Genomic DNA, 15,732 nt, shown 5'->3' on the forward strand with positions numbered 1-15,732 from the left:
TACAGATGAAATATTTCACACATTACCCACCAGGGCAAGAAACACTGCAGTGTTGAGTGTTTTCAAGCCTTGATGGCTCTTCTGTCTCTGGAATATATTACATCGCAGTACAGTATAGTGTGTGAGTAAAGGGAAAATACTAGGGCTGACCCGAATGTTTAAAAGATTCGATCTTTGGTAATTGATGTCTGAAAAATTATGGTAAACGTGATAGTAAAGGAAATGTGCCGCACATCAACACATATTACAGCTATGTTACGTCGTCAGCTGCAGAGCTGAAATATTGCTGTAACGATTCACTATAAAACTCCATAACTTTCAATGATTTGAAAGCAGCACACATGGAAATCCTGCATATATTATTAGTTATTCTCAGACAAGGACTTTGTGATAGTTTTGTGCGCTGACTCGCTCTTGTCTAATATCAGTCACCAGCAGTCTAACACTACTGAAACAAACCACAAATAGCAGACTTACACCAGCAAGATGTCGAAAAAGTCAAGCGTTTGGAATAGTTTCGAATTTGCCAGGATAACCCCTTCAAAAAGTCAAGTGCCAGATTTGTGAAAGACAACTTGCAGAAATCTACAACAAACTTGCCAAATCACCTGAAAACTGTGAGTAACACCACAACCATCTTGCAAAGTATTCTTTCCTCCAGCTATTATGGCTGATGCTACTTTGACCTGCATGCTGACACAGCACTGATAAGTTATTATAGGTGCATTAACTGAAACTGATAAATCGCAGACATGTCTCACTGAAGCTTTAACGCCAAAAAACTGGTGTTCAGGACAGCCCTAGAAAATACATATTTATAAGTTGGAAGGGTAGGATGAGAGGTTGGGAAGTGAGATCTGAGCCCAAGAGAGCAGAGCTCTTGAGAGCGACAGCCTTACAGCATGCATGCTTGTGAGTTTTTACTGGTCTCTGTTCGTGTTTGTGCATGCTCCAGGTAAAGGCCAGCCGAGAGACAGATAGAGTATGAGTCTAAGGCGGGATGCTGTGATCCCTTTTAAGTCTGTGCTACCTCCAGACATGGACTCCAACCAGACTCTCACAGCCTCGTGTCGGGCGGATGTGTGGGCGGGGGCTACATTCAAACCAGATGATACAGAACAACGAGGGATAGGTGGCAGGAAAATAACAGTAAAGTAATTAGACACATGAGAACGAACATAGCAGAACACAAGAGAACAAAGCGGAACAAAATCAAAAAGGAATTGACAAGTGGGGAGGTTATGAGGTGCACTGGGATGCGGTTGAAGAACGTTCACCCCAGAGGACCGACAGCGACTCTGAATAACAAATTAAAAGATTGAACACAAAATTAGACATTCCAAGGGAAAAAAAAGCAATGAGACAAAAAATGTACAAATCAAATTATTATAAACAACAGGTGGGTTAGTTTGGGGGAGGTGGCTCCTCCTGTTGCAGACACAGACATACAAAACAGAACAGCAGCAGCCACACTGGTGAAATGAGACGCCCTGATCCTTAACCCTGTGAGCCCTCCCAGGTGTTCAGCTCCTCTGGGGTGGGTTACCTGTGGAGGAGGGCTGCGTGAGCTCAGAGGGTTGGGAGAGTTGGGAGGCTGAGGCCGGCTGGACCTCCTTGTCTCCCTCAGAGTCCAGGTGTGTTCTCACCAAACCTGGAATGGCCTGGGGATCCACAGGCTGCAGGACTTGTTGGATCTGAAGGTTCCTGGCTAAATGAGTGTGTTGCATGTGGTGGTTTTGTTGTTGTGTTCAAGTTGAGTGTAAACAAACAAATCGGAGACAGGTAAAGAGGTTCGCAGTGTGTAGGAAAGGTTGTAGAAGAAAAGAAAGAGGAGGGAAGAGACAGGACAACAATGAAAGAGAAAAGGAAGAGAGACAGTTAGAATACAGCGGCAATAAAAAAAAAAAATCATCAGAGAGGCTGGGTTGAGGAAGGCTGCATGCACTAGGCTGCAAAAAGAGTCAAACAATAGAAGTGAGCTTCAAAGATACGAAATGATACCCATTTGTTGAAAAGAACAATCTGCTACTCAATACCAAAACATAACTGCAGCGCCTAGGGGGAAAACACAAAAATCTGACATTTATCAGATTAGTGTATTAAGGCCGTATACAAAAACATAGGCGTTAAACAGGTTAACAGCAGGTTAATATGGGATAAGACACACAGTAAACAAACACACTTATCAACACAAAATTCCAAACAACAAACCAAAGAAACAAAAAAAGTAAAAGCCACACTCTTATTGTAGAAATCCTCGAAAAATAAACCCAAACCAGCCAGGATTATGTATCACGCTCAAAGTTACTGCAAATGCATCTACAGGCCGTTCTGCTGCTACCTTTAAATGTACCAACATCCTCTTCATCTGTGAGATGCTTCTCCAGCCAAAGGCCTGACTGGAGCTCTCTGTCCCAGGGGCAGTAATCCCCCTCTGCCAGCAGGGGGAGACAGAGGCCCAACCAAACAAAAAACACACGGGTACACACATACACACGCACGCACGCAAACACAGTGGACATAGAGGGAAGTGATGAAGAGGAGAGGGTGGAAAAGGAGGACAGAAGCAAAGAGGATGAGGACAACAATGTTTGAGACAGTGACACACAACACAGATTTCGATAAAAGGCAAATGGAGTTCTGCATAGGGTGATATCATATACTACATTTTCAGTCTTCACAGGGCCTGTGCTGTAATCACACCACAATGAAAAACATATTTACCATCACTCGACTCCTCCTCATCTTCATCCTCATCTTCTTCCTCGTCCTCCTCCTCATCCTCATCTATCTCCCCGTCTCTGCTGACTGCATCCGCCAAAGCCTCACCCTCCTCTCCGTCCTCACCCCTCAGTTTGGCGTGGAGCTCTACCGCCTCCTTCCAGGGCACCCCGCCGAGGTCTGAGGGGCTGCGAGGATGTTGTTCCACCTCCTCCTGATCCTGATCCTCCTGCTCATCCTCCTCCTCCATGTCTGACTCTGAGCTACTGTTGAGACACAGAGGAGGAGTCAAAGTGAAGGGTTTCGAACAAGTGGGAGGGAAAAACTGACAGCACGCAATATGCAACACGAAGGAATGAACTTCAATTACTGTACAATATTAAGCTCTCAGGCTGACTCCCCATTCTAGGTACACTGGTTCTACTGCAAATGTTCCTTTAATCAAACATTGACATCAACATGTAAACTAGGGCCACAACTAACAATTATTTTCATTAATAATATTGTGATTTATCTATAAACTATAAATCTCTAAAAAGTCAGAAATTAGAAAGGAAATGTGCATCACAATTTCGGCCAGCTCAAAGTAACTATTTTTACATTTTTATTCTGCCGAACAGTCCCTAACGATATGCGACATGGAAATTCTAATGTGTTCAACTTCTTGCTCATTTACAACACAGGCTAAAGTTGAGGGTAGAGTTAAAAATGATTAGTCAACTGATCAATCTAAAAATTACGCACCATCTATTTTGATAATCAGCAATCAACCAATCATCCAAGTAAATTTTAATTACAAATGGGAAAACTTGGTCTGGACAGAGATCTTTGTAAACCTTTATATAGAAAAAATGCTTAGGAGAAACTGCACCGAAATGGTTCAGATTTTTAAAAATCGGCTCCTGCACACTTTTGACGCCACAGTGAATTTCTGCAAGCCTGATGAAGCTCACTGGACCGTAACATAGCTATCAAATATGTACAGTATGCAAGAGGTGATTTACATTTAGAAAAATTCACTGGTTCCAGCTTCTCACACAAATATTTTTTGGTTCCTGTCGTCTTTAGTGAGTGAATAACTTTGGATTTTGGCCTGCTGGTTAAATAATTTAAGATATCCTTAGACTGTGAGAATTAACAGAAGGCATTTTTGCTATTTACTTAAATTCTACAATGATGGAAAAATCAACTAGAATAATAAGTAAACTAATCAATATTGAAAATGTTCATTAGTTGCAGACCTTTTGGATGAAGTTGTTTAAATCACTGAGCATTGATTTGTCACTCAAACTGATTCCTTAATCTAAAGACAAGCACACAGGAATAATGAGGATGGATTTGTCATCACATTCATTTGGCCCACTAGCAACAATCCAACAAAGGATAAGCTGCAAATATCCATATTATAATCAATATCATAATTTCAGCAAATTATAAATCCAAACATTAAATATGTTGAATGTCAATGTCCATTTAAAAAATGCATTTCTCAATCAATTTTAGGCTCATACCTGGAGCCCAGATCAGCATCTGTGGCCTTGTCCAGCACGCTGCTGAGGTTGTGTTCTGCCAGAGTCTCCTCGGGGACCTCCTCCAGCTCCTCCTCCCTCTGCAAAGACAGACGGTAGTTCTCCAGCTCGATGCGCTCTGGAGTTCCCCGCAGACGTTTCGCAAGGCTGGGTTCCTGCAAGCCATTGACCTCCGGTGCTGGGGTTGTGTACAGTGGAGACCGCAGGTGAAATGATGACATCGGGGTGGGCAGCAGGTTGGAGGTGAGAAGGCAGAGGGGAAAAAAAGCACAAAAAATGGCACTGAGAATCAGGTAGGTGCAACAGTGGAGAGGAACATAGCCCTCTGCAGTGCAGGAGCCATGCAGGGCTGACTGCATTTATCTGTCCACGGAAATAAACAGGACCAAAACAAATCCACTCTGTAGCTGTTTGTAGGAACCTCTACAGTTATGATGGCTCCAAATTCTGGTAATGTTTGTGTTTGAACATATGAGTCTAATAGCATCAAATCCATCACACATCCAACAATGTAACTAGTGGATTTCCACACACATTTGCTGTTACATTACTAATTCCCGTTAACCCCCACTAAGCCGAAGGACTTTGTATTTTTAGGACAAACTGACAAGGACACACCAATTGAAGATCTATAACTGAATTTATTGCATTAGATTATAATCCTACAGCAAGTGGTATCAACAAACACACACAGGTTTAACACTCTAAAACCAGGTCGGTGCCTTGCCTTTTTCCCATCCTGAGAAGCAAATCTTAAAACTATGTGGGGGTATTTTTCCCGAAATTTGTCTTCAAAATTTACTTGAATATTGATTAATATAAATGTAATGGATCCAAGTATTTTTTTTTTTTAATTTATTATGGTACACTAAATTGCTCTCCAATCAGAACTAAATGTCAATGACCCCCCTTTAAATCCCACTACAAAAGCTAGGTGTGAAGATGAATGTGTGATATTTGATACTGTAGCATATGTTATTCTGTATAGATGAGGAATGTGGTGAAACAGCTGCAATGTTTTCCTTTTTTTAACCTCTATATGAGGCAACATGCCAAAACATGCATAACAGCTGTGATGAAAAAAGTTAGTTTTCCATTTTAAGGTTAATCTTTTTATCAAAACCTACCCTTAAATTAAAGGTTAAAGCGACTCATGACTTAACAAATGCTATTTGCACTGTTTTTGGTATCCAATGCAAAGAAATTATCTTAAATATTTAAATTAATGAACATCTTTAATTATGTATTATATAATTATATAATTATATCGCCCTACAATATTATATTATCACCATACAATATTATTACAATGATAAACGTGTTGCAATGTGCCAAGTATTGCAATAACATATATGGCAATTTATTACCTTTATTTGACTATTAATTATATCTCCTAAGAAAAACTTTGGCATTGTCTGTTTTATCTAATAAAATAAGGCTTTCAATTAAATTATTTTATTGCAGCACAATGTATCTAGTGGACAGTAAAAGAAATTGACTTTGTTATTCTATTATGCTACCAAAACTTAAACATGTTTTTGTAATATCAATAAATCATATATATACAAAAAAAATCAATGTTCGCGCGTTCGTGAATTGATACAATATTGCCACGCAAAAATATCACATTACAATGCTCTATCTATTTTTTTTTTTGTATACTGGGATTTCCTAAAATAAAAGAAACAGTGAAAAAGATATGTCGAAATGTTAAAAGAATTCTAGATGTAGTCCAGAGGAACCTTAACACACATAATAATGCTTAACTTCTATTTTCTCATGTAACTTATCGTTTGTAATTATTATATTATCTTATCAAGAATTATCGTTATAGTATTACTATAGTATTTTTATGAGTAACTATTTGAATTTATAAAACTACACTTGCCACACAATGCAGCAGGCCTACACTTAACTAAATCAAATTCCAATTATTCTTATTGTGTTTATCTTATCAGCCTGTTTGTTCAGCGCTTTCTGGTTTTATTGATAAGAAATGAAAATAACATGCAATCCAATAAATTCAGAAAAAGTGCACTATATTAAGCAAACACAAGTGGGTCTTAGCAGCAGTTTGTCGGGGAGTGAGAGGCTGAGGGATGCAGGAAGAGAGAGCAGCCGAGAAGGTCTGACAGAGGAGTGAAATCAAAACCGATCACAGGCACTAATTCAAGCACTTAGTAGAGCGCTCAGTTTTAAGCTGCTCTGATAGGAGGGGGAAAGGTAAAGCTCACAAAAGCACTGGTACAGGCACTTCATCACAGATATGGTGAGTTTCAGTAAGAGGGATACTAGGTGCAAAACAGCTTACAGAGAGAAAGAAACACAAAAGTCACAAAGCAGGCTCTAAAGAAACACATCACACAGGAGGAGGTAGAGCTAAAAGTCACAGGCCACTAGAGGTTACAATCACAACAGAGGAAAGCTTGGCTCTTCATTAAAACACAGGCAGGCCAAAAAAATCATGTTTACGTGGTTAACTAAGATTAAAATGCACTGCTATTAGGGATGGGACAACATAAAGTTTCACTGCAGATTGCAATTAAGGTTGGGTACCCAAATCCAGTGCTAAACGACCAGTACCTACCACACCAAATCACAAAGCAGATTTAGGTGCCTCGTTTTGTTGTCAGATTGTGTGCATAGGGAATGTGCAGTTGAGAGAGAGATTGTTAATCACACCCCCCCCCCAAAAAAACACCCCCACCCCCGTGCGTGGGTCATTGCAGTGAGGCAGCAAAAGTATAAAGTTAAGTGCAGCAGTGCAATGTGTGCACAGTTTAGGATAAATTTGGTCAAAGAAAAAAATGTTACAACTCTTCAAGACCCTCGCCAAGTTGCTGTGTATGAAGTGGGGTAGCCCCAAAGTTAGCGAGTAAAGTTAGCCTCCCATTACAACCTCACCAGGCTCACTTAAGGTGGACCAGCTATTGACAATATCGTTACAATCTCAGCAGCTCCTGAACAGATTGAGAAATGTCTGGCTGCCAAGTCTGTGAGAGTAAGGGAGCATTGTTGGGTAACAAGAGCCAATGGAAATATGACACAGTTGAAAAAAAAAATCAATTTTATGTTAAAATTTGTCTTTGCAATAATAATAATATAAAAAAAAAAGTTCTTTAATGTAATTGGCTGTCTTTTTTTTGTGTGTGTGTGTGTGTGTGTGTGTATGTGTGTGTGTTTTTTTTTTAAGTATCTGTTTAGGCACCATTTAGACACCAGTATCGGTTTAGCGCCAGTATTGGAAAAAAAATCCAAATGATACCCAACCCTAATCATAATTAAAAAAAAACACACAATAAGATGATCGTGGTGAATTTCCATTATCGGGATAATTTGTGATTCTCATGTCCAGCAGACTGCTGGGTAACTAACAGTTAAAGAGACTTGGGCCACATACGCACCAACCTCAAAAATGCAAACAATCTTTATCAATCTTTAGCCTATTTCAGATCAAAAGATATTGTTGATATTGTTTGTTTCTTCCAAAAAATGTATTTCTCATCTACAATGCAATAGAAATATTTGTTTCTTAACAAAATGCAAGATGAGGCAATTCCAGTATGTTTTAGTAACATTTTAAGAGTTTTAAGCATATCTGGCTGATTTTCAGGATCATAACATGAATAAAAATCTTTCTGCCTAAAAAACTGTCATACAAAATGTTCATATTGTCCCACTCCTAATTGCTATGACCAAAATTTTAAGTGATGTTTTGAGTGAGAAAGCTGGAACATAACTGTCGGATCTCATTAAAAAACAAGAACCGGAAGAGAGTTATAAATAGTTAATACTCCTGCCTGGAGAGCTGACCAGAAGAAACTGTGTCCAACTCTTTTTTAATTATCGAGCCAAGGAAAATAAATAAATTTAAGATGCACCATTCACTTTTAAAATTATGCTGCCAGAGGGGTTGCTTGACTTCCTAAACCAATCACAAGTCATAATAATGGCTGCTAGATAGAGAGAATGCTGCATCTTCAAGAAATAAATCAATCACTGAGACGAAGAATCACAATTTACATGAACACTGCAGGCTCAGTGAGTCAACACAGTCAGCTAAATCTATACAATCCCACTGAAATTAGTTGGCAAAGAAAGTAAAGAAGGGAAAAGAGGAGGGACAGGAGAATCATGCTAGAGGAGGTCGAGCAGGACATTGATGGTGAGACAGCAGAAGAGGTAGATGCAGTAGGTGCACAGGAAGGGAGAGTCTAGGGGGTTGTGTGCCACCTGGTGGCAGGTCCAGGAGAGCGTGCGGCGGAGGGTACGCAGCGGGACTCCCACGCCCTTGACCAGACGGCAGGGCGCAGCCACCACAGCAAGAGAGAGAAGTGGGGTACCTGAGGGCTGGAGCTCGGCCGAGGGGGCTGCCGCTGCCATCGCCCTTCCAGGAGCGTCCACGGTCGCCGTAGGAACTTGGGGAACCTGGTTCTCCTGCAAAGACACACAAAGTCAACCACAGAAAAGCTCCCTACTTGGTATGCAACTCTGCCTCCCACATTTTAGCCCCTGTGCATCTACCTAAGCACTGCAGCTCGAAGATAAAACAGTTTCTTTATTATTACACAAGCCAATTCCTGATTTCCAACAGGAATTCAACTAGTAAACAGCAACATGTACCTTAGCGGTGATTGGAGTGGGGGAGGGAGCAGGCCTCTTTCTCTGAGCATAGCCAGACAAACGGTAACAGTAGTGGGGCTTGCAGTAAAATTTCCCTGAAGGATTAAAGGAGACAAACAGCACAAAAGCAAATAAATTCCATGCATAAATACATACACACTGCGCATTCTGCAAATTTCACCTCACAGAATCCATGGGCCTTATCTCTTCTGCAGAAGTAGACTGTGTGTTTGTCGCTTAGAATAAAAAATCTTCCTCTCTGCCTCAGTTCAGACTGTCAGTGGGTTTTTTAGTCCCACAGTTAACTCTGGAAAAAAAAAGCTACTCTGTCTGAATGAACAATCTGCTGACTGTCCTTGAGCACAACAGAGACGCCTCCAGAGAGGAAAAATATGGAATCATGAGACTGAACTCGGCTCTGGGGTCAAAGTAATGTAATGTAAAATATTAAAGTTGAGATTTACTGTACATATTAAAGGCTCAGTATGTAGGATTTAGTGGATACATTGGCAAAAATGGAATATAATATCACAAGAATATTTTCTTAAGTGTATAACCACTTGAAACTGCGGATTGTCATGTTTACGTGACCTAAGAACAAGCTGTTTCTATCTACAGAGGAAGTAGGTCCTTATATATGGAGATTGCCATGTTGCACAGCTATGTTTCTACAGTAGCCCAGAACGGACAAAACAAATACTGACTCTTGAAAGGGCCTTTTGTTTTTTTCACATTGAACAACGTAGTTAGAAGCACCAATGTGACAAGAGCTTTGAAAAAAAACACTGAATTCTTTAACATGAAAGTGCTTTACTCAGTGTTTTATTAGTTGAAATCATGGGGTCCTTTGTTTTGGAGATGAAGAAACCTCCACGGATAATACCGCTCATGGTAAAAACCAGTTATTAGAAATAAGCACACATTAGTGGGTGCTGTGTAAACAGTCATCTCCGACATGCCAAACAACATAGAAGAAACAGTGATTTTTCACATGAAGCTGCTTTATTCTGTGTTTTTACTGGTTTAAATACCTGAGACCGTTTGTTTAAGAGTAGAAACCTCAGATAATTAAGCTTCCAGTTAAAAAACTCCTGAACACCTAGATCAAAAATAAGGTGAGCACACACAGCAGGCCCTGGGCGAACAGCCTGTCTGCGACATGCCAAACAGTGCAGGAGAAACACTGAATAGTTTTATTCCGTTTTTTTTAGCAGACGGGTCCATTTATTTCAGAGAGGAGGAGGCCTCTGCAGATAATTTAGCTCCCAACAAAAACCTCCTGCACAATGAACACTGAAGGAATTTAACTTCCAGGAGTTTTAAGGAGTTTTTTCTCAATGCCGCCATCAGAAATCATGCATGTCTGTTAACTGCATTGCCATTTGCAAGCTTAGCTTAGCTCTGTGATAGCCATGTAGTACTCTCACTACCTGGGGCTCGCGATTACAGAGCCTGGGTCTGTTGAACTGCACTACGCTAATCCTGTTGCCTCTCGGGAGCATTCCTGCTCCCTTGTTTCCTAGTTTCCCTGGATCCTGGCCGTAACCTTGACTGTGCCTGACTGTGGTGATAGCTGTGCTGATGCCACGACCCCGCCTTTGGTTGTGCTCGTGCTGTGGCTGTACTGATTCTGTGCCCCCCGCTCGCCCTGATCGTGGTCTGGTCCTGGTTGCGCCGATGCTGTGATGTTGCCTTTGGACACCTCCCTTTCAACATATGCATGAGACTGTTATCTCTATCAACATCATCATAGAGAGCAATTACTAATTTCACACCTACCATTATTGTAATATGACATGTATCTGTTTCTATTATTGCTGTGCCCCCCCCCCCCCCCCCCCCCCCCCCCCCTCTCTCCCCCCTCTCTCTCTCTCTTTCCTTTTTTGCCATGATTGTATTTCATTTGCTATTTACGACATCTATTGCTCGTCTGTCCGTCCTGGAAGAGGGATCCCTCACTATCCTCTACCGAGAACGGACAAAACAAATACTGACTCTTGAAAGGGCCTTTTGTTTTTTTCACATTGAACATCGTAGTTAGAAGCACCAATGTGACAAGAGCTTTGAAAAAAACACTGAATTCTTTAACATGAAAGTGCTTTACTCAGTGTTTTATTAGTTGAAATCATGGGGTCCTTTGTTTTGGAGATGAAGAAACCTCCACGGATAATACCGCTCATGGTAAAGACGCCACTTTATCGCCCTAAATCTTACACACTGCTCCTTTGAAAGCCAGGTGGTACTGAAATTTCAAGAACTTATGACCTCTTTAAAATTATTCTGATGGCTTACATTTCTGTTTGTACAAATATGAGACAGGCACGGTGAAACTCGGTTGTTTGTTGCTCTCAGCTCATTCATCTCAGTGTCTCTGGGAAGTATCCGTGGGTGGAGTGGGAGACTGTGAAGTTCATTGTCTCGTTTTTTTTTCATACAACCACTGGAGAGCACCAGAGTCACACATTTTCAAGTTGTACAGACAGTAGTTTAAAAAACACAAACTGAGCTTGCACTTTTTCTTTACTCAGACTGTTTTGGCTTTATGTTTGTGTTTGTTGACAAGCTCAGTTCATTTTGGCTGCAGTTGATGTTCAGGAACTTCATGAAAGATGCAACGATCACAAAGAAAAAAAAGGAAAGTTATCTTAACATCAGTCTTACCATCTTCCACGTCAAAGGCGTAGGAGGAGAGTCGTAGCGTTGTGCCACAGTAGTCACACTTAAAACAGCTGCGATGGAAGAACTTCCCCTCCGCGCTCAGCCTCTCCATCACGTACACGCGCTTTCGGCAGAAGAAGCACACATCACTGCCACCGATGTTGACAGGGAACTCTTTTCGGAGAGAGCCCTGCGGAAGGACAAAGTACTGATCAGTTTTTGGAGAGGAGAGGAGAGGAGAGGAGAGGAGAGGAGAGGAGAGGAGAGAAGAGGAGAGGAGAGGACAAGGTGAGACAAGAGGAGATGAGGACAGAGGTAAGAAAGAAGATGAGAAGAGAGATGACAAGGGGAAGGAAGCAGAGAGAAAAAAGGAGAGAGGAGACACAAAGAGGGAAGAGGAGAGAAGCAGGAGAGAAAAGTAAAAATGAGAGGACGTAAGAGTAGTCGAGGAAAAGAGGAGACAAGGAGAGAAAAGAGGAAAAATAAGATAAAATAAAAGAAAAAAGGAAAGAAAGGAAAAGAAAAGAAAACTAGAGGAGAGGCTCAAACACATGACAGATTTAGTGGACATCACACAGCAGGCCGCTGTCTGTGTTTGCTGGGTATCGAGCTACTTCATAACCCAATGACAATACCACAACAGAGCGATGGTTATCTACAAACACCACAGTATCCCAAACAGCCGTTACTTGTGGAGCAAACACACACTCAGCTACAGGGAGAAGGATCAATGTTAAACTGTGGCAACACATCAATGATCAACATATCAGTGTATGAAACAACACTCTCTGGCAGGTGAGGCTTTGATCTGTGCAGCCACATGCCTTTAACCCCAGCGGGGCAGCATGCTTACCAAATCCCTCTTTTCAGGTAGGGGCTGAGGATCTTCCTGAAGCTGATTGGCTAACTGCTCAGCCAATGAGCTAACTCCGCCTGTGTACATCTTTACATAGCGCTATCAACAGCAGTAGGGGAGGAAAAGAGACGTGGACAAACATTAGAAAATGATGGATGAAACAGAAAAATAACAGATGGAGGAGGTGGGAGGAGGACAGCTTAAACACACAAGGTGCTCACACACTATAGTGTCTGACGGGAGTTTTAGACATGACAAAGCCGTAATTCCATGCTTGACGGATCAAGCGTTTAGATGTGCCGGCAGCCCCAAACTAACTGCAAAATCAAATATAGCTCAAACAGCAATGTTCCACTGTGCATTTATTTGCCAACAAAGAGCATTATGGGATTTGGGACATCAGAAAAAGAGATCAAGCAATCCAACATCATGACAGGTAACAGCTAGCGAGTGGACCTGTGCTTCTGTAACATCACCGTTTATCGAGAATACTTTTCCACACTCAAGTGGAGCAGTCATGCATTTTTAATTCACATGCACACACACAGAGGCACTCACACTGCACTGTTGTATTACTCATCAAATAAATACAGACAAGAAAATGCTGGAAGGGACCGTTCAAACTTGTTTATTGCAATCGAGCGGCTGTTCAGTGAAACCGTTAGATTAACCCTTTTAAACCTGGAGCGACAACACTTTTCTTGTGCTGCTCTCAGATGCCTTTCACAAGCACCCTGAGCACATTTGGTATATCTATTTTCTTTCAAAAACATGGAAAAAGGCAAAGAGTAACTTGGTAAGATGTTCCAAGAATTGCGAGAAATTAGTATATTTACAAAATTATTTGATAAAATGTATGGGGGGGGGGCTATTCTTTCTCCATGTTTTTGAGAGAAATGAAGCCAATTTGTTCAAATTTCAAAGAGAATGAATATATACCAGGATTATGTTTAGATCTATTTAAACTCAAAGCAGCTACTGCATCCCCTATAGGGGAAGAATTAAGGTCAGTAGGTTGTATGGAGCAAACCTAAGCCATGAAAACTATTACTTTAGATGAGATTTGATCACGCAATACGGTCCCTCTGCACTGCAAAGTTGTTACCCCTCCTCTGTTGAAACCGTGCTCATCAACATGGGAATTACACTAGATGAGATTTTTTGCTGCCAAGTTACTCCTCCAATCCAAAACAACTACAAGAGACTCCCTTGGCATAATAACTGTAGGATTATAATTGAGTTCAAACGCATGCCAGCTAGAATATTTTGATATTTGTCCAGATAGAGTCACAGTCATGAGGACTGATTACTCACCCGCATAGTAAACACAGCAACAACAGCAACAATTAACAAGTTGCAAATGAGTTTAATATCTCACAACAAGCAGCCGGCATTCAAAGCAAGTCTCAGGTGAGCTCACGTCGTGTTGAGCAACTTGTGTAACTAAGTGAGACGATGCAGCTCCGTGAAGTGCAGGTGCAGTGTGTTAACGTCGCCACACTTCATTTATTCCAGGCATGAAAAGACTACCTGTCTCAAGGTGTTGGAGGTGGGAGAGTCAGGGGGAGACTGGGCTCGGGCCAGGTGCCATTGCTCCATAAAAAAACATGAGGGTTTTTTCTTAGGCTCCACAAAAAGGAGGGAGAGAGAAGAGGAGTTCAAAGTTTTAAAAAACATTAATTTAACAAATGAAAAACCTAACATGAACTTTTCTGTTTCATACAATCTGAAATAAACCTATTAGTCCTATTTTTTTTTTTTTTTTTGGAAGAGCAGTCTGTTGGTCAGCTTTATTCCCTTAGAGGTTCTTAACAAACACACTAGCTCCTTTGCATTTAATGTAACCTCCACGTTCTTTATGTTTATTCTTTTTGGTAATATTCCCTGTATTTTTCTTTATTTTCTGTGAACTATTTTTTTTCTTTCCTCTCATAGTCAGACTCATGCCCATATACTCTGACATGATTGACTTACCTTATTGTTGTAAATGTGATTTTTATTCCATACAGTTAAAAAAAGGAGGACACTAGCAATATTGTGATAATTTTAAATTAGCTGTTATTTTGTTTTCACAAACTATCCTTTAATGCAATTGAAAGACAAAACATCATATCAGCTCTGCAGTTATGAGCAAGTTTATATTTAGATCTCTTTAAGGAAAAAAAATAGTAACGAAGTCTCCAATTGTCATTTTCCACATATATTGTTTTGTGTCATATTTCATCCATCAACAATCTCCTGGGAATACATGGACAATTTTGGTGTCTGCTCTTAAAAAAGTAAAGCTGACCAACACAAAAGTCTCCCAAAAACTTAATTTTCTTCATGATCATGATATATGTAGATATTAGACTGATCTGTCTGTCAGCTTTAATACCTGTGGTCTAACCCGCTTGCCCTCCAGCTGGAAGGCAAGTTGCTCAGCCCTCTCCTGAATACTAAGCACAAAAATGGGCATTTCATCATCAGAGTGCAGAGGCCTTGCTGGCTCCTGTAGAAAAATAGATGATTCAATCACAAAAGAGATTTACAAAGAGGAAAATGTACTTATTCTTTGCCTTTTACTATTTTCCAAAAACAATCCCCCTTCCAAAAAGCTTGTCATTGTGGTAAAGACCACAGATGGTTAGTAAGCCATTGTTTTCATAGTTCCAGCTGTCAGCCTTTAATTCAAGCAGTAACGTAAGCCTGTGAGGGTAAACGATGAAAGCAATGCCCTTCAGTTAGTGACGCTATCTAGGAGACAGCCCTCGCAAAACAGACTACACATAAGATAAATAAACAGAAACTGAGCGAGCTACAGAGAGCTTCAAGTAAGGTCTTGCTCACAACAGTAAAAACCTCCATAACAGGCTATTTTGCAGTGAGTGACGTGTTAGAGTTTCAGTCCGCTCAGCTAAACCTGACCTTTCTGGAAGAGTCAGGAGAGGATAGTGGTGAGCCAGGACTCTCAGCCAGGCTGCGGGACAAGTGCCACTGCTCTAAAAAGAAACGGGACGGCTTTTTCTTAGGCTCCAGGTGGGGAAGAGGAACGGTTGAAAGAAGGAATTAGACTTGTGCATAAGTACACCAACAGCATGGCCTTTACATGCAACACAGGCTAAGAAATGAACCAAATAAATCTTCGGAAACTATGCTCTCGTAAAAAGTCCATGCACAGTGTTCACCTTTGGTGGCCTGTGGGGTTTGCCCTTAAACTTGGAAATTAGACGGTCAGCCCTCTCCTGTATACCAGGTATGTGAATGGGTCTGGGGTCTGTCGTGTGCTCCCATTCCTGCCAAGGAAGCTTTGTTGAGACTTGATGATGGTTTTGGGTGTATGTTATAGTAAGAGAAGTCTGATTT

The 15,732-nt window shown here is 41.0% G+C and overlaps 1 protein-coding gene across 21 annotated transcripts in view; it reads right to left on the reverse strand.

The window, feature by feature from the left end:
• The window catches only part of mical3a (microtubule associated monooxygenase, calponin and LIM domain containing 3a), a 106,891-nt gene that overhangs the window by 24,033 nt on the left and 67,126 nt on the right, over nucleotides 1–15,732 (reverse strand). For 9 of the 21 annotated variants that reach the window (XM_042495757.1, XM_042495762.1, XM_042495754.1 and 6 more), the window contains 13 exons: nucleotides 15,555–15,662; nucleotides 15,295–15,399; nucleotides 14,765–14,878; nucleotides 13,918–14,013; nucleotides 12,385–12,486; nucleotides 11,535–11,721; nucleotides 8,874–8,968; nucleotides 8,594–8,687; nucleotides 4,233–4,428; nucleotides 2,725–2,987; nucleotides 2,342–2,434; nucleotides 1,547–1,708; nucleotides 1,031–1,093 (listed from right to left, as the gene is read on the reverse strand). In XM_042495757.1, the coding sequence (XP_042351691.1) occupies nucleotides 1,031–1,093; nucleotides 1,547–1,708; nucleotides 2,342–2,434; nucleotides 2,725–2,987; nucleotides 4,233–4,428; nucleotides 8,594–8,687; nucleotides 8,874–8,968; nucleotides 11,535–11,721; nucleotides 12,385–12,486; nucleotides 13,918–14,013; nucleotides 14,765–14,878; nucleotides 15,295–15,399; nucleotides 15,555–15,662 (1,678 nt within the window). The remainder of the gene's footprint in view (nucleotides 1–1,030; nucleotides 1,094–1,546; nucleotides 1,709–2,341; nucleotides 2,435–2,724; nucleotides 2,988–4,232; nucleotides 4,429–8,593; nucleotides 8,688–8,873; nucleotides 8,969–11,534; nucleotides 11,722–12,384; nucleotides 12,487–13,917; nucleotides 14,014–14,764; nucleotides 14,879–15,294; nucleotides 15,400–15,554; nucleotides 15,663–15,732) is intronic. The other 12 variants (XM_042495758.1, XM_042495765.1, XM_042495771.1 and 9 more) reach the window with 9 other exon arrangements.

The sequence above is a fragment of the Plectropomus leopardus genome, chromosome 11 (genome assembly GCF_008729295.1).
Source record: "Plectropomus leopardus isolate mb chromosome 11, YSFRI_Pleo_2.0, whole genome shotgun sequence".
NCBI lineage: Eukaryota > Metazoa > Chordata > Actinopteri > Perciformes > Serranidae > Plectropomus > Plectropomus leopardus.